Source organism: Pistacia vera, unplaced genomic scaffold, assembly GCF_008641045.1.
Source record: "Pistacia vera cultivar Batoury unplaced genomic scaffold, PisVer_v2 Contig128, whole genome shotgun sequence".
Classification (NCBI taxonomy): Eukaryota; Viridiplantae; Streptophyta; class Magnoliopsida; order Sapindales; family Anacardiaceae; genus Pistacia; species Pistacia vera.
This window is the reverse complement of record NW_022195335.1, coordinates 224,538-250,541: the sequence shown is the minus strand read 5'-3', so window position 1 is coordinate 250,541 and position 26,004 is coordinate 224,538. Positions and strand designations below refer to the sequence as shown.

General features: G+C 35.7%; 1 protein-coding gene and 2 pseudogenes across 2 annotated transcripts; all 3 read right to left on the bottom strand.

Annotated features, from left to right (window-relative positions):
* Positions 1–906: 906 nt before the first annotated feature.
* LOC116121746 lies at positions 907–16,386 on the bottom strand (annotated as a pseudogene).
* A 1,289-nt stretch (positions 16,387–17,675) lies between these two features.
* On the bottom strand, positions 17,676–19,839 carry LOC116121745 (annotated as a pseudogene).
* Positions 19,840–20,324: 485 nt separating this feature from the next.
* LOC116121758 (transcription factor TGA1-like) lies at positions 20,325–25,794 on the bottom strand. Of its 2 annotated transcripts, none has more exons than XM_031407702.1 (8): positions 24,111–25,110; positions 23,097–23,291; positions 22,928–23,002; positions 22,138–22,197; positions 21,974–22,051; positions 21,780–21,843; positions 20,878–21,149; positions 20,325–20,659 (listed from the first exon to the last, which is right to left on the bottom strand). In XM_031407702.1, exons 2-8 carry the CDS (start codon positions 23,286–23,288, stop codon positions 20,366–20,368), a joined length of 1,035 nt encoding a protein of 344 aa, XP_031263562.1. In that variant the 5' UTR covers positions 23,289–23,291; positions 24,111–25,110; the 3' UTR covers positions 20,325–20,365. The 2 variants fall into 2 exon arrangements, with proteins under 2 accessions (XP_031263562.1, XP_031263561.1); XM_031407701.1 differs by lacking the exon at positions 24,111–25,110 and adding an exon at positions 25,541–25,794 and having other exon boundaries at positions 20,326–20,659.
* Positions 25,795–26,004: the final 210 nt, after the last annotated feature.

Genomic DNA, 26,004 nt, shown 5'->3' with positions numbered 1-26,004 from the left:
TGGAAAGAACTGCAGGCATGAATATAAATTACAGAAAGTAAGCCGTGTAGTTCAGAAGGCAAGATAAAGAAAGCTTTATCCAGAAACCATTGAACTATTATGCAGCGCCGCAACTATACAGAAAACTATAGAGAAGTTCCAAGATTTGGCATATCTAGAAGATCAGGCTTGAGAATTGAAGTAAATAGTCTTGAATTTCCTCTGGGGGGTTTCCTACCGAAGCAACAAGACACCGTTTGGCATATCATTTTCTTAATGAAACACCAATTGGGGGTTTGATCGTCGATCATGAAATCTTATTTGGAGAACCTCTCAACAGTGAAAATATCCAATTAGAGTCTGTAACCATACTTAAGTTTGCAGTAAAGGACACTCAGAGAAAATTTAACTACGGTTTTTAAGTACATCAGCAAAATGATATTGCCTACACTCATGAATGCATTAAACCACCAAAATAGTGAGCTCATGCCAAGAAGATGATTTAAGAGGAAAGGGAAGAGAAAAATGGATTTGTCTCGCATCACGGCTCACAGATTTTCGGCCAGAATACTAACTCAATCATCAGCTAGTTATTTTCCATACAGCTGCATAGTGCTTGAATAAACGCTAGAATAGAGAAAACTTCATTTCACAGAAATGCAAATTTGATTGACTAGAAAGTTCCTGAATTTAAATCGATGTGTCGTATAAAGAACTTTAACAGGTCAAAATGGATTACTGAAAGGTATTGAAAGTACAGATAAATGCAAAAGAAACATCAGCTATACTTTAGAAGAATCCACAATAAAGCCATACTTGATTGCGCAATGATGCGGATTCTTACCTGGTTCACAACTGACTAGAGCTTCCAACTTCTCCATTGCAATAGGTATCCATGATTAACCTCCTTCTACCGGTTGACCACAGCTATAGTTTCAGCAAGTTGACTGCAATTTCCCCAGCCTTGAGACAGAGCATCTTCTGCATGCTGACATGACTGTCTATGTTAGCAACTTCCATATTGTGAAAGACCTTAGACAACAATTCATTAAGAAATATGTGAAAGAGTATATTTACATGAATATTAACGATGTCCAAAACTATGGTTACTTCATTTATTATCCATAAATCTTCAATGGAGCAAATTATTTCAGTTATTAAATAAACTGAAAATGAATCACCTTGGAAGCTCGAAGGGCGAAATCTCCAACACAAAAGAAAAAACATCCAGCTGCTGCCTTCCACATGCCGACATTACATAGAAAATATGGCTTTGCAGCAGCATATTTCATGCAGAAGAGTTCAATAATGGCTCATGCCACCCTCCAATGCGACCTCAGTTCACAAATTTGCCTATTTGCTTTCAACCCAGTTCCATACTCCATCTCAAATGCAGCAATTCCTGCACTAACCTCGGTGAGGATTTTTGTTGAATGCAAACATGAAATGACAAAAAGAAGTATTATAAGCAACAGGAAACTGGACTAAACAAGAAACAGAATAGTAAATCTTCTTTATACTGTTGTATACTGCTCAAGCTCCTGCTCCAACTGAACTAACTTTAATCTACTAGATTCTAGATGCTGAACAGAGGCCTGAAAAACAAACACAAATTAAATTTAAAATCCCAAACCACTTGTTGCATGTTAGGGAATCTGTTTCAAAGCAGACCTCCTCGTACCTTTTTCTGCAACCAGCTTTTACAAGCCTCTCATGGTTTTGTGCAAGACGTCTTTGTATCTGCAGAATTTTGTAACAAAAACAAGAGAAGAAAGACTCATGTCATGTTGAAGGGAATATCATTTAATATTTTAAAACAGCCTATACAACTTAGCCACAGCCTGTGGGTAAAATTGATCAATTGTGAGAATCCATGCACTGAATACAGTGAAGTCAAAGGTAGTGCACAGTACATTAAGTTATGTGCCAATTCTTGGCTTTGTGCATATAGACTATTTAAGTAATTTCTGAGTCAATCATGGAGAAGAGGATCAATTTGAAATGTTATAACTCAAGAAAGCCAGAGAAAACACAGAATACTATATGCTAACATTAGCAAAATACAAATATACCAATACAGAGCAATTAGCAGAAGTCCTAGCTAATTAATACAAAAACCACTTTCATTGCATGATACATTAACCACTTTTTAGGTGTAATATTTCAAAAAGTTTCAACCAATTAGGCAAACATAAAGCAACTATAATTTCAGAGAAGAACAAGAATCAAAGACTAAGAAGCAGAGCAAGAGTTTGTGAGTCTGCAGAAAACAGAAGATGCAAATAAACATGTACACAGATAACCTGAACAAGAAAAATACAGCAGGGAAAAGGAGGAAGAGAACCTATAGGAGAAAAAAAGTATTGACAGATGAGAAAATGGATTACTGAAAGATATTGAAAGTACAATAGCATGCAATAGAAACATCACGTCTACTTCCAAAGAATCCAGACTAAAGCCATACTTATTGGGCAATGATGCGGATTCTCTACTTTCACAAAGACGACTAAGCTTCCAACTTCTCCTTGTAATAGGTATCCGTGGATGTAACCTCCTTCTACCAGTTGACCAGCAGCTACAGTTTCAGCAGAGTTGATTGCAATTTCTCCATGCCTTGAGAACAGCATCTTCCGCTTGCGGACTGACTGCTTTACGTTACTAACTTCCATATTTGTGAATCGGTCAAGGTGTCAAGATGAGGAACAAGAATCTGTTATCATGTCAGTTTACGATCAGAGTTATTCTAGTGTGGTGAAAGACCTCAATAACAATTCTACTAAGCAATGTGTGAAAGAGAATATTTACATATATAAAATTATTACTGAATGTATCCAAAACTATGGTTACTCCATTTATTATCCATAAATACCTTCAATGGAGCAAATTATTTCACTTATTAAATAAATTGAAAATGAATCACCTTAAGAAGCTTAGAGGGCGAAATCCTCCAATCCAAAAGAAAAAACGTTCGTTCAGCTGCTGTTCTTCCACAGCATGCCGAACATTACTGAAAACATCAGCTTTTGCAGCAATAGATTTCATGTGGAAAAGTTCAAAATAGTGGCTCATGCCACCCTCCACTAGTATGTGAAGCTCTATATCACTAATATGGGCTTGCAAAGCAGACCTCAGTTCATAAGTTTGCCTATTTTGCTCTTCACCCAGTGTCCACTCCATCTCAAATGCAGCAATTCCTGCACAAACCTCGATGGAGGATTTTTTGTTGAATGCAAAACATAAAATGACAAAAAGTAGTGTTCTATAAGCAACAAGAATTACTTGAAATCAAATCACAAGAAACATTCAGCGCATCGGAGATTATATACATAGCTTCATAAGACAACATCAATTTTCATGGTGGTGTCAAGTTTGCAACGTTGGAAACTTGTGCTTATGGATGGTTCGAATCTTTTGCCAGGAACATTTTCGAGACATTTAATTTATAGACACATTGAAATGACTTCTGTTGGATGGAGAAGTATAAGTCTTTCTTACGTACTCTTTACAAGCACTTGAAATGATGGCGGAAAATTAAATGAAGATTTAGGAAATAAAACTATGAACATATTGGGGTAATCAAGCTTTGAAGAGAACATGATTGAACATTAAATAGCAGGTGCATACAATGGGTGGTGGTGGCAACTAGCAGTACCAAAATTCCACAAACAGTCTTATTGTAAGCATACATTCTAGGTTCCTGATCAATACCAAAACACCACAATTAGAGACACGCAATTTCAAGAAATAGCAATGTTTGTATTGAGACATCAAACCAGAAGTACTTCACATATTTTCACAAACTCTAGTTTACAGGTCCAGCGAACCCCATCTGAGAACCTTCTACTCCACCCCTACTACAACCCTGCAGTGTAGCATTCGTTGTTTCAAATATTTGAATGTGAATAGGAAATAGGAAAGGGTTTCTAGTGTCATAAATCCACTAATACCAATCGACTAAACAAGAAACAGAAATAGTAAATCTTCTCTATACCTGTTGTCTAGCTCGCTCAAGCTCCTGCTCCAACTGAACTAACTTCAATCTACTAGATTCTAGATGCTGAACATAGGCTTGCAAAACAAACACAAATTTAATTTAAAATCCCAAACCACTTGTTGCATGTTAAGGAATCTGTTTCAAAGCAGACCTCCTCTACCTTTTTCTGCAACTAGTTTTTACGAGCAGCCTCATGGTTTTGTGCAAGACGTCTATGTATCTGCAGAATTTTGTAACAAAAAACAAAAAGAAGAAAGACTCATGTCATGTTGAAGGGAATATCATTTATTATATTAAAACAACCATATACAAAATTAGCCACAACCTTTGGGTCAAATTGGTCGATTGTGAGAATCCATGCACTGAATACAGTGAAGTCAAAGGTAGTGCATAGTACATTAAGTTATGTGCCAATTCTTGGAGAAGAGGATCAATTTGAAAATAGTTATAACTCAAGAAAGCCAGAGAAAACAACAGAATAGTATATGCTAACATTAGCAAAATACAAACATACCAGATTACAGAGTAATTACCAAAAGTCCTAGCTAACTAATACGAAAACCACCTTCATTGCTTTAATACATGAACCACTTTTTAGGAGGGTAATATTTCAAAAGTTTCAACCAATTAGACAAACATAAAGCAACAATAATTTCAGAGAAGAAACAAGTATCAAAGACTAAGAAGCAGAACAAGAGTTTGTGAGTTTGCAGAAAACAGATGATGCAAATAAACATGTACAATAGATAACCTGAACAAGAAAAATACAGCAGGGAAAAGGAGGGGAAGAGAACCTAAAGGAGAAAAACAGCATGTACTCTTCTAATTTTCAATGGAAATCTTTCGAAAAACTAACAGATATGTCCACCCTACACAAATAATATTCATATAAATTAGAATCAGAGGCAAACAAATGACCAGAAACACAGTTGAACATACCTTATCAACAGGTTTACTTGCTTCTTGTTCATACTTGTTAGAAGACGGGAATGTTCCATGCGAAGTATCCTCTGACTCAAAAGTTGAACAAAAGAATTATTTAGCTTGGGAATCCAAATAATATGCCCTCTACTATCAGACCAAGTAGACTATAAATTATAATGGCATATGGAGATGATAGAGAGAATGACAGGTGGACTGGCTTATGGCATGATTTCTGATATGAATACACAAAACAATAAAGATGATGATGAAAATTTTACTTCTTGAAACACCCTCAATCTCTGTTTTCTTAATTGCACTGCTTTGTCTTATGCTTCAGAGTGGCAATTTTATTATGCAGTTCTTCTCAAATTGATCAAATCTGTTTCATCATTGGAGATGAAGAGAGAGGGCCTTAATGGTGGGGTTAGATAGTAACTGACAGGAACGAGAAGACACCTGCCATTGCCAAGGCCAGAACTACAGTCTTATTTGAGAAACTCAAAGGTACAAAATACACTCCTTCGAAAGTCTCTCTCATTTTTCTGAAACTCGTTGCAATTGCAGAGTTGGTTTCTTGTTGAGAAAGGTGGACTACTTGGAAAGTTACATTTTCTGTCAGATCCACAGTGATATTGAAATTAAAGCTGTAAACCTCGAGATTTCCCTTATGTACCTGAACTTCAGGTTATCAGCCCTGGTTCAGCAATTAGCAGTTTATATGGTCGGGTGTAGTATAACGAATAATGGAAAACAAATTAATTATGCAAACATGTAGACAAAAATCAGCCTTAGAAAGCAAAAGTTCAGGAGAAGTTCATAATAAACTAGTGTTTCAAACACAATAGAACACCCAAATAATAGAAGCTTACAAGTATTCAAGAGCAATTAACTACATTTCAAGCCCCGAAAACCAAACATCAGAAACGTCAACATAGCAGTACCTGATCTAACGCATAATTAAAATAGTAGTTCGGCAACATAAACCAATTCAGGGAGAAAATCTAGAGAACATCGAGATGACAGTAAGGGAATTGGGGCCACAAGCCAAGTTGCCAGCCAAATTATTAGCATTCGCGGGGACAAAGCAGCCTGAAAGCCAATGAATTGCATTAAAAAAGAGGCACTTCAACAATCCTGGAAGAGAACTGCAGGGCATGAATATAAATTACAGAAAGTAAGGTGTAGTTTCAGAAGGCAAGATAAAGAGCTTTATCCAGAAACCATTGAAAATATATGCAGGCGCCGCAACTATACAGAATACTATAGAGAAGTTCCAGAATTTGGCTATCTAGAAGATCAGGCTTGAGAATTGAAGTAAATAGTCTTGAATTTCCTCTGGGGGGTTTCCTACCGAAGCAACAAGAAACGTTGGCATATCATTTTTTTTAATGAAACACCAATTGGGGTTTGATCGTCGATCATGAAATCTTATTTGGAGAAACTCTCAACAAGAAGAAATCCATATTAGAGTCTGTAACATACTTAAGTTTGCAGTAAAAGAGAAGCACTCAGAGGAAAATTTAACCGGTTTTTAGTACATCACGAAAATGATATTGCCTACACATCATGAATGCATTAAACCACCAAAATAGTGAGCTCAATGCCAAGAAGATGATTTAAGAGGAAAGGGAGAGAGAAAAGATCTGATGGCTCACAGAATTTCGGCAGAATACTAACTCACATCAGCTATTTATTTCCATACTAGCTGCATAGTGCTTGAATAAACAGCTAGAAGTAGAAGAAAACTTCAATTTCAAAGAAATGCAAATTTGATTGATAGAAATGTCCTGAATTTAAATCAGATGTGCTGATAAAACTAATTCACAGGTCAGAAAATGGATTACTGAAGGTATTGAAAGTAAAGATAGAATGCAAAGAAACATCAGCTACTTTAGAAGAATCCACAATAAAGCATACTTGATTGCGCAATGATGGGATTACCTGGTTCACGAAACTGACTAGAGTTCCAACTTCTCCATTGCAATAGGTATCCGTGGATGTAACCTCTCTACCGTGACCAGCAGCTATAGTTTCAGCAGAGTGTGACTGCAATTTCCCATGCCTGAGACAGAGCATCTTCGCATGCTGACAATGACTGTCTTAGGTTAGCAACTTCCATATACTGTGAAAGAACCTAGACAACAATTCGATTAGAAATATGTGAAAGAGAATATTTACAGAATATTAACGAATGTGTCCAAAACTATGGTTACTCCATTTATATCCATAAATACCTTCAATGGAGCAAATTATTTCAGTTATTAAATAAACTGAAAATGAATCACCTTAGAAGCTCAGAAGGGCGAAATCCTCCACACAAAAGAAAAAACATTCAGCTGCTGCCTTCACATGCCGACATTACTAGAAATATGCTTTTGCAGCAGCATATTTCATGCAGAAGAGTTCAAAATAAGGCTCATGCACCCTCCAATGCAGACCTCAGTTCACAAATTTGCCTATTTTGCTATTCAACCCAGTGTCCATACTCCATCTCAAATGCAGCAATTTGCACTAACCTCGGTGAGGATTTTTGAATGCAAGAACATAAATGACAAAAAAAAAGTATTCTATAAGCAACAGGAACTACTGGACTAAACAAGAAACAGAAATAGTAAATCTTCTTTATACCTGGTATAGCTTGCTCAAGTCCTGCTCCAACTGAACTAACTTTAATCTATAGATTTAGATGCTGAACTAGGCCTGAAAACAAAAACAAATTAAATTTAAAATCCCAAACCACTTGTTGCATGTTAGGGAATCTGTTTCAAAGCAGCCTCCTCGTACCTTTTTCTGCAACCAGCTTTTACAAGCAGCTTCATGGTTTGTGGCAAGACTTTGTATCTGCAGAATTTTGTAACAAAAAACAAGAAGAAGAAAGACAGTCATGTTGAAGGGAATATCACTAATATTTAAACAGCTATACAAACTAGCCAAGCCTGTGGGTAAAATTGATCAATTGGGAGATACCATGCAATACAGTGAAGTCAAAGGTAGTGCACAGTACATTAAGTTATGTGCCAATTCTTGGGTTTGCGGAATATGACTATTAAGTAATTTCTGAGTCAATCATGGAGAAGAGGATCAATTTGAAAATAGTTATAACTCAAGAAAGCCAGAGAAAACAACAGAATACTATATTCTAACATTAGCAAAAACAAATTACCAGATTACAGAGCAATTAGCAGAAGTCCTAGCTAATATACAAAACACTTTCATTGCATTGATACATTAACCACTTTTTAGGAGTGTAATATTTCAAAAAGTTTCAACCCATTAGGCAAACATAAAGCAACAAATTTCAGAGAAGAAACAGAATCAAAGACTAAGAAGCAGAACAAGAGTTTGTGAGTTGCAGAAAACAGAAGATGCAAATAAACATGTACAACAGATAACCTGAACAGAAAAAATACAGCAGGGAAAAGGAGGGGAGAGAACATATAGGAGAAAAAAAGTATTGACAGATGAGAAAATGGATTACTGAAAGATATTGAAGTACAAATAGCATGCAATAGACATTCAGCTATACTTCCAAAGAATCCAGACTAAAGCCATACTGATTGGGCAATGATGCGGATACCTACTTCACAAGACGTAGAGCTTCCAACTTCTCCATTGTAATGGTATCCTGGGATGTAACCTCCTTCTAAGTTGACCAGCAGCTACAGTTTCAGCAAGAGTTGATTGCAATTTCTCCATGCCTTGAGACACAGCATCTTCCGCTTGCTGACATGACTGTCTTACGTTACTAACTTCCATATATTGTGAATCGGTCAAGGTGTCAAGATGAGGAACAAGAATCTGTTATCAATGTCAGTTTACGAATCAGAGTTATTCTAGTTGTGGTGAAAGACCTCAGATAACATCTACTAAGCATGTGTGAAAGAAAATATTACAACATATAAAAATATATACTGAATGTATCCAAAACTTGGTTACTCCATTTATTATCCATAAATACCTCAATGGAGCAAATTATTTCACTTATTAAATAAATGAAATATGAATCACCTTAAGAAGCTTAGAAGGGCGAAATCCCCAATCCAAAAGAAAAACGTTCGTTCAGCTGCTGTCTTCCACATGCCGCACATTACATAGAAAACATCAGCTTTTGCAGCAATAGATTTCATGTGGAAAAGTTCAAAAAGTGGCTCATGCCAACCTCCACTAGTATGTGAAGCTCTATTCACAATATGGGCTTGCAAGCAGACCTCAGTTCATAAGTTTGCCTATTTTGCTCTTCAAAACGTGTCCACTCCCATCTCAAATGCAGCAATTCTGCACAAACCTCGATGAGGATTTTGTTGAATGCAAGAACATAAAATGACAAAAAGTAGTGTTCTATAAGCAACAAGAATTACTGAAATCAAATCACAAAGAACACACAGCGCATCGGAGATTATATACATAGCTTCATAAGACAACATCAATTTTCAGGTGGTGTCAAGTTTGCAAAGCGTTGGAAACTTGTGCTTAGGATGGCTTGAATCTTTTGCCAGGAACATTTTGAGACATTTAATTTATGACAGCATTGAAATGACTTCTGTGTGGATGGAGAAGGTATGAAGTTCTTCTTACGTACTCTTTCAAGCACTTGAAATGATGGCGGAAAATTAAATGAAGATTAGGAAATAAAACTATGAACATTGGGGTAATCAAGCTTTGAAAAGAACATGATTGAAACATAATAGCAGGTGCATACAATGGGTGGTGGTGGTGGTAAGCTAGCAGTACCAAAATTCCACAAACAGTCTATAGTCAAGCATAATTCTAGGTTCCTTGAGTCAGATACCAAAACACCACAATTAGAGACACGCAATTCAGAAAGCAATGTTGTGATTGAGGACATCAAAACCAGAAGTACTTCAGCAAATTTTCACAAACCTGAGTTTACAGGTCCAGCGAACCCATCTGAGAACCCTACTCACCACCTATACGAACCCTGCAGTGTAGCATTCGTGTGTTCAAATATTGAAGTGAATAGGAAATAGGAGGGAAAGGGTTCTAGTGTCATAAATCATCATACCCCCCCCCCCCCCCCCCCAACGACCAAAAAAAGGCTGGAACAAAAAGAAAAAACAATCTACAAAGCAAAAACAAGCCCAAACCAAGGCCAGAGTAGACCAACTTTTTTAACAGCAAGCCCAAAGTCTCTCTATTCTTATTAGTAGCAAACAGATGATCCATTAAACAATAAATGACTTCTTCCTTAGACCTCCTCCTGCCTTTGACATTATTATTATTAACAATCTTATTCTTAAGAATAATACTACATATACATTATTTCTATACAATATTTCTCATACAACATTATGTACCAAGATATGATTGGGTGAAAGTTTAATTTTAACTTCAAATTAGCCAATCATATCTTGCCACATTATGTTGTATGAGAAATGTTATATGAAAATGATGTACGTATAGTTTACTCATATTTTTAAACTATGTTTTAATAAAACCTCTTATTAAATAAAATTATTTTAGGAACATTATTGACAAACAATCACATGCAAAGATCAATAGAATATTCACTAAAGCTTATTCAAAATCTCCTCATAAAAACAAGTATATAATTCCAAATTATATTACAACCTGGACAGATCGTTAAAGGAGATCGAGTCGTGTTAATTGATTTTATGAAATTGATGAGCCAACAATTCGCCCATCTTTTCTTTTATATATATCTTATCAATAAGTATGAAAAATTATAATATAACTTCCAAAAGAATAGAAATTTTGGTTACTTTTGTTATGCCTAGAAAAGTAGGGCTGACGTAGAGCCCAGTCAGCATAAATGGTCAGAGTCTAGGCAGATCCTACAGCCGTTCAGACGCAGCCACGTCGCATGCTGGCATGAGCAGCATGCTCTTGTCAGAGCAGTGGGTGCGCGCCAGACTGACGAAAGGTTGAAGGTCATCCACGTATCTCATCCCTACACAAACCGAGGAAATCACTCAAGTAGGTGAGCAATGGGATGCAGAGAAGGATTTGCACAGTATCTACCCCCTTTTTACGGATTCAATAATCATTACCTAAATTCATCCCACTATAAATAGAGAGCTTCTCTCCCGTTTGGGGGATTCGCTCATTTTACTCTTAATTAGCTTAGTTTACTCTGTAATAGATTATTCTCTCTCTCATTTGTATCCTCAATACTCTAAAGTCAGCTTGCTAACCGTGACATGATCCTTCAAATATAAATACAATATCAGTGGACGTAAGATTCGCTTTTGAGCATCAAACCACTTTAAACATTGTGTCTCCACTTTTTACACTCTCAATCCCTCATTCACGTGTGTCTCCTGAGTCAGCTCAGTGTTTCCCACGTGCGAGTCGTTGGTGTCAAAATCAAGCATTAACAACTTTAAAATAAATAAATTACTGAGAGTGGTCAAACCGTGTTATATGGTTGTATTAAAAAGAGCAATCATAAAAGAAATACAGAGTCTTGTGATCCTATACAAAAAGGCCAAGCAAGTGAGGAACGCCATAAAACTCTGTCCATCTCTCCCAACGACAACAAAAAAAACAACAAAAAGATCTGCACAAAGGGCAGCCTCGCTTCCCACACCAAAGCCACAACCGAGACTACAACTCTTCCACTATCTGTGCTTACAATGCAGCACCTGATTTGGCATTGTTTAATGTCATCATGATCACACCTGCTAGCTTCTCCCAACCTAGGCACAAGATTTGGCAATATATATCCTAAAGATCAGGCAAACAAGAAACCCCAGAAATGATGGACTAAAAAGCCTTGAATTTCCTACTGAAATTTATAAATATATATTTAAAAACTATTTATGCTATAAATGTGATTTTATCAATATATTTTGAATTTTCATATTATAAATTTTATTTAAATTAGTTATTATATTATTATGAAATTTGAATGTAATTATTTTGTTCAATCCAGTATGGTCCCAAACATAATACAGTATCCTATATCACACATGTATATATTCAATCCAATAGAATCATTTTAGGACTTTCATGTCTACACATGCTGCTAAACCGCCCTTGGTGGGGCAACTAAATGAGTTGAGCTGGTTGTGAGGGCAGATTTGAGGAGCAAATAAATGGTGTTACTTATAANATTAGCCTATTTCAACTTACACAGCAGAAGCCCAAAGTCTCTCTATTCCTATTAGTAGCAAACAGATGATCCAATAAACCATTAATGTCGGCTTCTTACTCAAGCTTCCTATTGCCTTTAGTATTATTATTATTAACAATCTCATTCTTAAACTATGTTTTAATAAAACCTCTTATTAAATAAAATTATTGCAGGTACATTATTGGACAAACAATCACATGCGAAGATCAATGAAATATTCACTAAAGCTTATTCAAAGTCTTCTTATAAAATAAATGTATAATTACAAATTGTATTACAATCTAGACAGATTGTTAAAGGAGATCAAGTCGTGTTAATTGATTTTATGAAATTGACAAGCCAACGATTCCTCATCTTTTCTTTCGTATGTATCTTATCAATAAGTGTGAAAATCGAAATATAACTTCCAAAATAATAGAAATTTTGCTTACTTTAAAATGAATAAATCACTGAAAAATGTCAAACTGTGTTATATGGTTGTATTAAAAAAAATTTTCATAAAAGAAATACATAAAATGAATTTGGTTGTATTAAAAAGAATTGTCATAGAAGAAATAGGCAAAATGAATGTCTAAGTAAAAGTGCACACCACAAGAAGCCTAATCTCTACAATCTTGTGATCCTATACAAAGAGCCAAGCAAGAGAGGAACACAATAAAAACACTCTATCCATCTATCCCAATGACAGCAGAACAAAAAAAAAAAAAAAAAAAAAAAAAAAAAAAAAAAAAAAGAAGGAGTCTGCTCAACAGGGCAGCCTCACTTCCCATGCCAAAGCCACAACCGAGACTGCAAGTCTTCCACTGTCTATGCTTACAATGCAGAATAAATATATATACATGGCACTATAGGGACTGCAGTATACTGGATGCATATCGAAACCCACAACTGCATACGGGACTTTATAACTAGTCCAACCTGTCAAATGCACCATTTGTTGCTCCCACCCCTTAAACACTGCATAATCTATTTGAGTTTGCTTGACCAAACAGATTATGCATTGTTTCTAAATGATCAATTGTGAGAATCCATGCACTGAATACAGTGAAGTCAAAGGTAGTGCACAGTACATTAAGTTATGTGCCAATCTTGGCTTTGGGCAATATAGACTATTAAGTAATTCTGAGTCAATCATGGAGAAGAGGATCAATTTGAAAAGTTATAACTCAAGAAAGCCAGAGAAAACAACAGAATACTATATGCTAACATTAGCAAAAAACAAAATACCAGATTACAGAGCAATTAGCGAAGTCCTAGCTAATTAATACAAAAACCACTTTCATGCATTGATACATTAACCACTTTTTAGGAGTGTAATTTACAAAAGTTTCAACCAATTAGGCAAACATAAAGCAACTATAATTTCAGAGAAGAAACAAGAATCAAGACTAAGAAGCAGACAAGAGTTTGTGAGTCTGCACAAAACAGAAGAGCAAATAAACATGTACAACAGATAACCTGAACAAGAAAAATACAGCAGGGAAAAGGAGGGGAAGAGAACCTATAGGAAAAAAAAGTATTGACAGATGAGAAAATGGAACTGAAAGTATTGAAAGTACAAATAGCATGCAATAGAAATCAGCTATCTTCCAAAGAACCAGACTAAAGCCATACTTGATTGGGCAATGATGCGGATTCTCACCTACTCACAAAGACGACTAGAGTTCCAACTTCTCCATTGAATAGGTATCGTGGGATGTAACCTCCTTCTACCAGTTGACCAGCAGCTACAGTTTCAGCAAGAGTTGATGCAATTCTCCATGCCTTGAGACACAGCATCTTCGCTTGTGACATGACTGTCTTACGTTATAACTTCCATATATTGTGAATCGGTCAAGGTCAAGATGAGGAACAAGAATTGTTTCAATGTCAGTTTAGAATCAGAGTTATTCTAGTTGTGGTGAAAGACCTAGAAACAATTCTATAAGCAATGTGTGAAAGAGAAATATACACATATATAAAATATTACTGAATGTATCCAAAACTATGGTTACTCCATTTATATCCATAAATACCTTCAATGGAGCAAATTATTTCACTTATAAATAAATGAAATATGAATACCTTAAGAAGCTTAGAAGGGCGAAATCCTCCAACAAAAGAAAAAAACGTTCGTTCAGCTGCTGTCTTCCACATGCCGCACATTACATAGAAAAAATCAGCTTTTGCAGCAATAGATTTCAGTGGAAAGTTCAAAATAGTGGCTCATGCCAACCTCCACTAGTATGTGAAGTCTATCACTAATATGGGCTTGCAAAGCAGCCTCAGTTCATAAGTTTGCCTATTTTGCTCTTCAACCCAGTGTCATACTCCATCTCAAATGCAGCAATTCCTGACAAAACCTGATGAGGATTTTTTGTTGAATGCAGAACATAAAATGACAAAAAGTAGTGTTCATAAGCAACAAGAATTACTTGAAACAAATCACAAAGAACACAGTCAGCGCATCGGAGATTATATACATAGCTTCATAAGACAACATCAATTCATGGTGGTGTCAAGTTTGCAAAGCGTTGGAAACTTGTGCTTATGGATGGCTTGAATCTTTTGCCAGGAACATTTTGAGACTTTAATTTATAGACAGCATGAAATGACTTCTGTGGATGGAGAAGGTATGAAGTCTTTCTTACGTACTCTTTACAAGCTGAAAAGATGGCGGAAAATTAATGAAGATTTAGGAAATAAAAACTATGAACATATGGGGTAATCAAGCTTTGAAAAGAACATGATTGAAACATTAAATAGCAGGTGCATACAATGGTGGTGGTGGTGGTAAGCTAGCAGTACCAAAATCCACAAACAGTCTTATTCAACGATACATTCTAGGTTCCTGAGTCAGATACCAAAACCCACCAATTAGAGACACGCAATTTCAAGAATAGCAATGTTTGTGATTGAGACATCAAAACCAGCAGTACTTCAGCAATATTTTCACAAACCTGAGTTTAGGTCCAGCGAACCCCATCTGAGAAACTTTCACTCCACCACCTATATACGAACCCTGCAGTGTGCATTCGTTGTTTCAAATATTTGAATTGAATAGGAAAGGAGGGAAAGGTTTCTAGTGTCATAAATCATAATACCAATCGACTAAACAAGAAACAGAAATAGTAAATCTTCTCTATACCTGTTGTCTAGCTCGCTCAAGCTCTGCTCCAACTGAACTAACTTCATCTACTAGATTCTAGAGCTGAACATAGGCTTGCAAAACAAACACAAATTAATTTAAAATCCCAAACCACTTGTTGCATGTTAAGGAATCTGTTTCAAAGCAGACCTCCTCTACCTTTTTCTGCAACAGTTTTTACGAGCAGCCTCATGGTTTTGTGACAAAAAACAAAAGAAGAAAAGACCCCTGTCATGTTGAAGGGAATATAATTATTATATTAAAACCATATACAAAATTACCACCACCTTTGGGTCAAATTGGTCAATTGTGAGAATCCATGCACTGAATACAGTGAAGTCAAAGGTAGTGCATATACATTAAGTTAGTGCCATTGGCTTGTGCAGATATAGACTATTAAGTAATTACTGAGTCAATCATGGAGAAGAGGCAATTTGAAAATAGTTATAACTCAAGAAAGCCAGAGAAAACAACAGAATACTATATGCTAACATTAGCAAAATACAAACATACCAGATTACAGAGTAATTACCAAAAGTCCTAGCGAATAATACGAAAACCCTTCATTGCATTAATACATGAAAACTTTTTAGGAGGGTAATATTTCAAAAGTTTCAACCAATTAGACAAACATAAAGCAACAATAATTTCAGAGAAGAAACAAGTATCAAAGATAAGAAGCAGAACAAGAGTTTGTGAGTCTGCAGAAAACAGATAGCAAATAAACATGTACAATAGATAACCTAACAAGAAAAATACAGCAGGGAAAAGGAGGGGAAGAGAACCTAGAGGAGAAAAACCGCATGTACTTCTAATTTTCAATGGAAATCTTTCGACAAACTAACAGATATGTCACCCAACACAAATAATATTCATATAAATAGAATCAGAGGCAAACAATGACAGAAACACAGTTGAACATACCTTATCAACAGGTTTACTTGCTTCTTGTTCATACTTGTTAGAAGAAGGGATGTTCCATGCGAAGTATCCTCTGACTGAAAAGTTGAACAAAAGAATTATTTAGCTTGGGAATCCAAATAATATGCCCTTACTATCAGACAAGTAGAGTAATGTCACTAGTTCGCACCTGAGTCTGAGTGTCTAGTTTTGTATCCACCTCCACAATCATAGGTGTTGATGTATTTGGATTGCCATACTTTCAAACTTCTCCCCCATGTGCCAAGTTGATGAATGGGTTCATAAATTCCATTACGGGGTAGCAAACTGGGTGGACGGAAGGTTCATGCCCTATATGATGGGATGCAGCTCCATTAGCTTTAGACATAAACACAAACACAACATATAAGCATAAAGACAACAAGATACAAAATAAAAAAGGGTATTTGAGTTTGAGGGCTAAATTTGAACCAAACAAAATCAGACTAACAAGATATCAAATTGACAGAGTTCCAGGGTGTACAAACCGAAGTCATGGAAACCTTAAAAACTTGTCTACTTACGCAACAGCAACAGAGTCTAAGAGTTAAGTCTAACATAATTTGATTCAGATCTGAGAAGACTTCAATTTAACAATAAGCATTATTTTTGCAGATGAAATCAAATATTTTTAAGGATGCAAAAAGACAAAAGTGGACGATGTGGCAGTCTAACTACACAAATCTAGCAGTGAAAGTCAAATATCTTAATGCACACCACAATCTACACATGCACACATTCACCAAAGGACTTGGATGCATAAGTAGAGAAAGAAAAAGGCCTTAATTTTCTGCAAAATTTTCATTTTGTTTCACTTACAAAGGAAAACATCACCAAGGAGTGATCAAACCCTTTTGCTTTATGACACCCTTTTTTCTTCTCAAATTGTTAAATTAGCATATATTAAATTGGAGTTAAGGACATCTTTTTTTTAAAAAAAAAAAAAATCCAAAATCATCTTCTTGAGATAATAAAAACCTTTTTTTTTTTTTTAAACCCAGGAATATATGAAAAAATACAGGGAAATGAGGAAAAAAAAAACACAGCTCTCTTACCTTGGACGGCCCAAGAAAGCAAACAAAGTAAAAGCCTAAAAGCTAAGGATGTATATCCTTACACCAGTTAACAAAAAAACCAGGCGGAACAAAGAAACAACAATTTACAAAGCCAAAACAAGCCCAAACCAAGGCCTAAACAGATAGCCTTTCTTGTTGAGAAAGGTGGACTACTTGGAAAGTTACCATTTTCTGATCAGATCCAACAGTGATATTGAAATTAAAGCTGTAAACCCTCGGAGATTTCCCTTATGTACCTGAACTTCAGGTTATCAGCCCCTGGTATCAGCAATTAGCAGTTTATATGATCGGGTGTAGTATAAACGATATACTGGAAAACAAATCTAATTATGCAAACATGTAGACAAAAATCAGCCTTAGAAGGCAAAAGTTCAGGAGAAGTTCAATAATAAACTAGTGTTTCAAACACAATAGAACACCCAAATAATAGCAAGCTTACAAAAGTATTCAAGAGCAATTAACATACATTTCATAGCCCAGAAAACCAAACATCAGAAACGTCAACATAGCAGTATCCTTGATCTAACGCATAATTAAATAGTAGTTCGGCAACATAAACCAATTCCAGGGAAGAAAATCTAGAGAACATCGAGATGACAGTAAAGGGAATATGTGTCCACAAGCCAAGTTGCCAGCCAAATTATTAGCATTCGCGGGGATCAAGCCAGCCTGAAAGCGCAATGAATTGCATTAAAAAAGAGGCACTTCAACAATCCTGGAAGAGAACTGCAGGGCATGAATATAAATTACAGAAAGTAAGCCGTGTAGTTTAGAAGGCAAGATAAAGAAAGCTTTATCCAGAAACCATTGAACTATTATGCAGGGCGCCGCAACTATACAGAATACTATAGAGAAGTTCCAAGATTTGGCATATCTAGAAGATCAGGCTTGAGAATTGAAGTAAATAGTCTTGAATTTCCTCTGGGGGGTTTCCTACCGAAGCAACAAGACACCTGTTGGCATATCATTTTTCTTAATGAAACACCAATTGGGGGTTTGATCGTCGATCATGAAATCTTATTTGGAGAAACTCTCAACAGTGAAGAATATCCATATTAGAGTCTGTAACCATACTTAAGTTTGCAGTAAAAGAGAAGCACTCAGAGGAAAATTTAACTACGGTTTTTGAGTACATCACGAAAAATGATATTGCCTACACATCATGAATGCATTAAACCACCAAAATAGTGAGCTCAATGCCAAGAAGATGATTTAAGAGGAAAGGGAAGAGAAAAGATGTGATTTGTCTCGCATCACGGGCTCACAGAATTTCGGCCAGAATACTAACTCAATCATCAGCTAGTTATTTTCCATACTAGCTGCATAGTGCTTGAATAAACAGCTAGAAGTAGAAGAAAACTTCAATTTCACAGAAATGCAAATTTGATTGACTAGAAAGTTCCTGAATTTAAATCAGATGTGCTGATAAAGAACTAATTCACAGGTCAGAAAATGGATTACTGAAAGGTATTGAAAGTACAGATAGAATGCAAAAGAAACATCAGCTATACTTTAGAAGAATCCACAATAAAGCCATACTTGATTGCGCAATGATGCGGATTCTTACCTGGTTCACGAAACTGACTAGAGCTTCCAACTTCTCCATTGCAATAGGTATCCGTGGGATGTAACCTCCTTCTACCAGTTGACCAGCAGCTATAGTTTCAGCAAGAGTTGACTGCAATTTCCCCATGCCTTGAGACAGAGCATCTTCTGCATGCTGACATGACTGTCTTAGGTTAGCAACTTCCATATACTGTGAAACACCTTAGACAACAATTCGATTAAGAAATATGTGAAAGAGTAATATTTACATGAATATTAACGAATGTGTCCAAAACTATGGTTACTTCATTTATTATCCATAAATACCTTCAATGGAGCAAATTATTTCACTTATTAAATAAACTGAAATATGAATCACCTTAAGAAGCTCAGAAGGGCGAAATCCTCCAACACAAAAGAAAAAACATTCAGCTGCTGCCTTCCACATGCCTGACATTACATAGAAAATATTGGCTTTTGCAGCAGCATATTTCATGCAGAAGAGTTCAAAATAATGGCTCATGCCACCCTCCAATGCAGACCTCAGTTCACAAATTTGCCTATTTTGCTATTCAACCCAGTGTCCATACTCCATCTCAAATGCAGCAATTCCTGCACTAACCTCGGTGAGGATTTTTTATTGAATGCAAGAACATTAAATGACAAAAAGAAGTATTCTATAAGCAACAGGAACTACTGGACTAAACAAGAAACAGAAATAGTAAATCTTCTTTATACCTGTTGTATAGCTTGCTCAAGCTCCTGCTCCAACTGAACTAACTTTAATCTACTAGATTCTAGATGCTGAACATAGGCCTGAAATACAAACACAAATTAAATTTAAAATCCCAAACCACTTGTTGCATGTTAGGGAATCTGTTTCAAAGCAGACCTCCTCGTACCTTTTTCTGCAACCAGCTTTTACAAGCAGCTTCATGGTTTTGTGCAAGACGTCTTTGTATCTGCAGAATTTTGTAACAAAAAACAAGAAGAAGAAAGACTCATGTCATGTTGAAGGGAATATCATTTAATATTTTAAAACAGCCTTATACAAACTTAGCCAGAGCCTGTGGGTAAAATTGATCAATTGTGAGAATCCATGCACTGAATACAGTGAAGTCAAAGGTAGTGCACAGTACATTAAGTTATGTGCCAATTCTTGGCTTTGTGCGAATATAGACTATTTAAGTAATTTCTGAGTCAATCATGGAGAAGAGGATCAATTTGAAAATAGTTATAACTCAAGAAAGCCAGAGAAAACAACAGAATACTATATGCTAACATTAGCAAAATACAAATATACCAGATTACAGAGCAATTAGCAGAAGTCCTAGCTAATTAATACAAAAACCACTTTCATTGCATTGATACATTAACCACTTTTTAGGAGTGTAATATTTCAAAAAGTTTCAACCAATTAGGCAAACATAAAGCAACTATAATTTCAGAGAAGAAACAAGAATCAAAGACTAAGAAGCAGAACAAGAGTTTGTGAGTCTGCAGAAAACAGAAGATGCAAATAAACATGTACAACAGATAAACCCTGAACAAGAAAAATACAGAGGGAAAAGGAGGGGAAGAGAACCTATAGGAGAAAAAAAGTATGACAGATCAGAAAATGGATTACTGAAAGATATTGAAAGTACAGATAGCATGCAATAGAAACATCAGCTATACTTCCGAAGAATCCAGACTAAAGCCATACTTGATTGGGCAATGATGCGGATTCTTACCTGGTTCACAAAGACGACTAGAGCTTCCAACTTCTCCATTGCAGTAGGTATCCGTGGGATGTAACCTCCTTCTACCAGTTGACCAGCAGCTACAGTTTCAGCAAGAGTTGATTGCAATTTCTCCATGCCTTGAGACAGAGCATCTTCCGCTTGCTGACATGACTGTCTTAGGTTACTAACTTCCATATATTGTGAATCGGTCAAGGTGTCAAGATGAGGAACAAGAACCTGTTATCAATGTCAGTTTACGAACAGCGTTATTCTACCTGTGGTGGAAGACCTTAGATAACAACTCGATTAAGAAATATGTGAAAGAGCAATATTTACACATACATATAATATATTACGAAATGTGTCCAAAACTATGGTTACTCCATTTATTGTCCATAAATACCTTCAATGGAGCAAGTTATTTCACTTATTAAATAAATTGAAATATGAATCACCTTAAGAAGCTCAGAAGGACGAAATCCTCCTATCCAAAAGAAAAAACGTTCAGCTGCTGTCTTCCACATGCCGGACATTACATAGAAAACATCGGCTTTTGCAGCAATAGATTTCATGCGGAAAAGTTCAAAATAGTGGCTCATGCCACCCTCCACTAGTATGTGAAGCTCTATATCACTAATATGGGCCTGCAAAGCACACCTCAGTTCACAAGTTTGCTTATTTTGCTCTTCAACCCAGTGTCCATACTCCATCTCAAATGCAGCAATTCCTGCACAAACCTCGGTGAGGACTTTTTGTTGAATGCAAGAACATGAAATGACAAAAAGTAGAGTGTTCTATAAGCAACAGGAATTACAGGAAATCAAATCACAGAGAACACATTCAGCGCATCAGAGATTATATACATAGCTTCATAACACAACATCAATTGTCATGGTGGTGTCAACTTTGCAAAGCATTGGAAACTTGTGCTTATGGACGGCTGAAATCTTTTGCCAGGAACATTTTCGAGACATTTAATTTATAGACAGCATTGAAATGACTTCAGTGTGGATGAAGAATGTATGAAGTCTTTCTTACGTACTCTTTACAAGAACTTGAAATGATGGCGGAAAATTAAAATGAAGATTTAGGAAATAAAACTATGAACATATTGGAGTAATCATGCTTTGAAGGGAACATGATTAAAACATTAAATAGCAGGAGCATACAATGGGTGGTGGTGGTGGTAAGCTAGCAGTACCAAAATTCCACAAAGTCTTATTATCAAGCATACACTCTAGGTTTCCAGAGTCAGATACCAAAACACAGCAAATAGAAACATGCAATTTCAAGAAATAGCAATGTTTACAAGTGAGGACATCAAAACCAGAAGTACTTCAGCAATATTTTCACAAACCTGAGTTTACAGGTCCAGAGAACCCCATCTGAGAACCTTCTACTCCACTACCTATATACAAACCCTGCAGAGTAGCATTCGTTGTTTCAAATATTTGAATGTGAATAGGAAATAGGAGGGAAAGGGCTTCTAGTGTCATAAGTCATAATACCAATCGACTAAACAAGAAACAGAAATAGTAATCTTCTCTATACCTGTTGTCTAGCTCGCTCAAGCTCCTGCTCCAACTGAACTAACTTTAATCTACTAGATTCTAGCTGCTGAACATAGGCCTGCAAAACAAACTCAAATTAAATTTAAAATCCCAAACCACTTGTTGCATGTTAGGGAATCTGTTTCAAAGCAGGCCTCATCTTACCTTTTTCCGCAACCGGCTTTTACGAGCAGCCTCACGGTTTTGTGCAAGACGTCTTTGTATCTGCAGAATTTAGTAATAAAAAGAAAAAAGGCTCATTTCATATTGAAGGGAATATCATTTAATACATTAAAAAAAACCATATACAAAATTAGCCATAACCTACGGGTCAAATTGGTCAATTGTGAGAATGAATGCACTGAATAAAGTGAAGTCAAAGGCAGTGTGTAGTACATTAAATTATGTGCCAGTTCTTGGCTTTGTGCAGATATAGACTATTTTTAAGTAATTTCTGAATCAATCATGGAGAAAAGGATCAATTTGAAAATAGTTGTAATTCAAGAAAGCCAGAGAAAACAACAGAATACTATATGCTAACATTAGCAAAATACAACTATACCAAATTACACAGCAATTATCAAAAGTCCTAGCAAACTAACACAAAAACCACCTTCATTGCATTAATACATTAACCACTTTTTAGGAGTGTAATATTTCAAAAGTTTCAGCCAATTAGGCAAACATAAAGCAACAATAATTTCAGAGAAGAAACAAGGATCAAAGATTAAGAAGCAGAACAAGAGTTTGAGCCTGCAGAGAACAGAAGATGCAAATAAACATGTAGCAGGAAAAGGAGGGGAAGAGAACCTAGAGGAGAAAAACAGTATGTACTCTTCTAATTTTCAATGGAAATCTTTCGACAAACTAACTGATATGTCCACCCACTACAAATAATATTCATATAAATTAGAATCAGAGAGAAACAAATGACCAGAAATACAATCAAACTTACCTTATCAACAGGTTTACTTGCTTCTTGTTCGTACTTGTTAGAAAGCGGGAACGTTCCTTGCGAAGTATCCTCTGACTGAAAAGTTGAACAAAAGAATTATTTAGCTTGGGAATCCAAATAATGTGTCCTCTACTATCAGACCAAGTAGAGTAAATGTCAATAGTCGCACCTGAGTATCTAGTTTTGTATCCACCTCCACAATCATAGGTGTTGATGTATTCGGATTGCCATTACTTTTGAAGTTTTCCCCCCATGTGCCAAGTTGATGAATGGGCTCATAAATTGCCAATCTACTTGGGGTGACAAACTGGGTGGACGGAGAGTTCATGCCCTTCGAACTTATGATGGGATGCAGCTCCATTAGCTTTAGACGTAAACACAAATACAAGATATAAGCATAAAGACAACAAGATGCAAAATTGATAAAAGGTGTAGTTGAGTTTGATGTCTAAATTTGAACTAAAAGAAAATCAGGCTAACAGGATATCAAATTGACAGAGTTCCAGTGGATAACAACCGAAGTCATGGAAACCTTACTGGCTCTACTTACGCAATAGCAACATAGTCTAAGTGTTAAGTTCTGACATAATTTGATTCAGATCTGAGAAGACTTCAATTTAACAATAAGCATTATCTTTTGCAGATGAAATCAACACAAGACGAATTATTTATAAGGATGCAAGAAGAAAAAAGCGGACGGAGTATGTAGCAGTCTAACTATACAAATCTAGCAATGTAAGTCAAATATCTCAATGCACACCACACTCTACAAGACACACTTAACCAGAGCAGTTGGATGTACAAGTAGAGAAAGAAAAAAGCATTAATTTACTGCAAAAATAACACAAACAAGAAATCGATTTTCTATTTCTTGGTCTTCATGCTCATGATTAGAGTCAATCAGTTACTAACATCTAAAAGCAAAACAGAGGAATTCTAAGACAATAATTTTTTTTTCATGCAATTAACAGATTGATTCATGAAAACCTCAAATGTGAAAGCTCAATATTTGTTTTGATATAAATTCAAAAATAATCAGAAGTTCATATGGATAAGTAATCAGTCAACCTAAAAACTTCAGCCTGAAAGCTTAAGCTAACAAACAAGAATACAATACTAGTACTAAGCTCTCTAACAAGCACTAGCATTCTGGAAACTCCGAGTTGGCATTATACACACTGACTTTAGAAGTAAATAAAGAGTTGATGATGAATCTTGTCACTTCCACTGCCAAAGTTGCTTATTTCATTTCCCAATAAGAAGCATAAGACCAAATTGCTCATCGATGGAAATTAGAGATATTGGTATTGACCAACAGTCTGCCCAGAAATCCCGAAACTTTACAAATAAAAGAATTCAACTAAGAACATTGAACTTTAGCCAAAACAGCATTCTGATCTCTATAAACAATGCTTAGATTTCAACCAAGAGCACTTAACAAAGCAGAAGAAGCAACTTGCACCTACTGTGCACCCTTTTACAACGCTCAAATCACAGCCAAGTGTAATAAAAGTTTGGAAACCAATCATCATATCTTTTTGTTTTATATTGATTTCTAAATCATGTTTAAATTGCCATGTCATTCCATTATTGGAGCTTACTGTTCACTTGTCTCCTTTTATGTGCTAATGGTGGACCTATTCATACCTAAAATACTTTATTGCCAACAGGATGAATATGAGTATGACATTATTCCAGAACATCTTTCTTCATAACTATCACAAATTTTAACAAATAAAAGACACTCCGGTGATTCAAAACATGTTGGTTATCAAATCGCTAATGCTATATTGCGAAAAATGAAGGAAACCAAGCTAGTTACTGAGTTGTGTCGAATTGTAGATTAAGATATAAGAAGCACCAAGCCTACAACTTGAAAGTAACCAAATCTCATACTTTTGACTAGATAACGATATGAGCAATCATGATATTGAGAAGACAATGAACCGGGGGAGTACGGGGTAGAACAATAACAAGCCAAAAACAGAAAATGGCAAGATGCTAATTCAGCAGGTTGAGAAAAATTAGCAACAAACAAGACTGTTAAACCTCTCTTCATATTCTCCACTTCAAGGGAGCAGCAGAGAAAATCAAAATCAAAATTAAAAATATTATCACTAAAAATGGTTTTGATTTCTGCTACAAAGCATCCATTAAGAAGAAACCAATTATCTCGAAAAGAAAAGTTCAAATTTCAAAAGCCAAATTAGTAAGCAAATCCAAAACTGGGAAAAGCTTCTAAAAAAACAACAAAAACATAAATTCCAGCTTAACTATTTCGAAAACAGAATCAATAAACAATCAGAAGAACAAATAATCAGCCAAATGAAACAAAATTCATCAATGAAGACACTCATAAAAGTTAAAATAAAAATCCTTTTTATCTTATGAATTGAACTCAGAACTTGAAGAAGTAATTAAAACCAGAAAGAAGAGCAATAACAAGAGAAACCCTTTTGAATTCTGACTCAGAAAACAAAAATAAGAAAGTTTTTCAATCAACTTTTCTTTCCTTGCTGGGAAACCAAACAGGGCAAAAAGAAAAAAATCCCAGAAAAGGGAAAAACAAAAAACATAAAAAGGAAAACAGGAACAAGTACAAAAGGAACCAACCTTTTTATTTTACTTCAAACCGACATGCACGAATGAAAAGGGCAGTTAGTTGGTTTTTCCCGCTAAAAGCTCAGCGTGTTCTCTGCAACAACAATAACAGCAACAGAACTCAAAACGACAAGGAAGAATGAAAGAAACGGTGGCAGAAGTAGTCGTAGAAAGAGCAAGTCTCCTTCTTCTTGTTGAAGTAGTTGTGGTGAAACCCCATTAAGTCCCATCATTATTTCTAAGAAGAATCCATTGAGCTACACGACACCTTAAAAGAGACCCCCAAGACTGTTCCCTCATTATTTTAACTCCAACTTCTCTTTTTTTTTTTTTCTTTTTTTAATTTATTTTTTATTAAAATAAATAAGAATATAGTAATATTGAACACAAAAGAATCTAATACCGATAACTCTTCGATAGGACGAACGTCTTAATGTCATTAATCGGATGTATTTTTTCTTCTCATACGTAATACA

What these genes read in the sequence shown, in the direction of transcription:
- LOC116121758 (XM_031407701.1), bottom strand. Translation starts at nt 23,288, where the DNA reads ATGGAGCTGCATCCCATCATAAGTTCGAAGGGCATGAACTCTCCGTCC. An exon ending in CTCTGGACCTGTAAACTCAG is followed by an intron (nt 21,150 to 21,779) that starts GTTTGTGAAAAT and finishes AGGTTTGTGCAG; the next exon opens with GAATTGCTGCATTTGAGATG. An exon ending in GTCCTTCTGAGCTTCTTAAG is followed by an intron (nt 20,660 to 20,877) that starts GTGATTCATATT and finishes CATTGATAACAG; the next exon opens with GTTCTTGTTCCTCATCTTGA.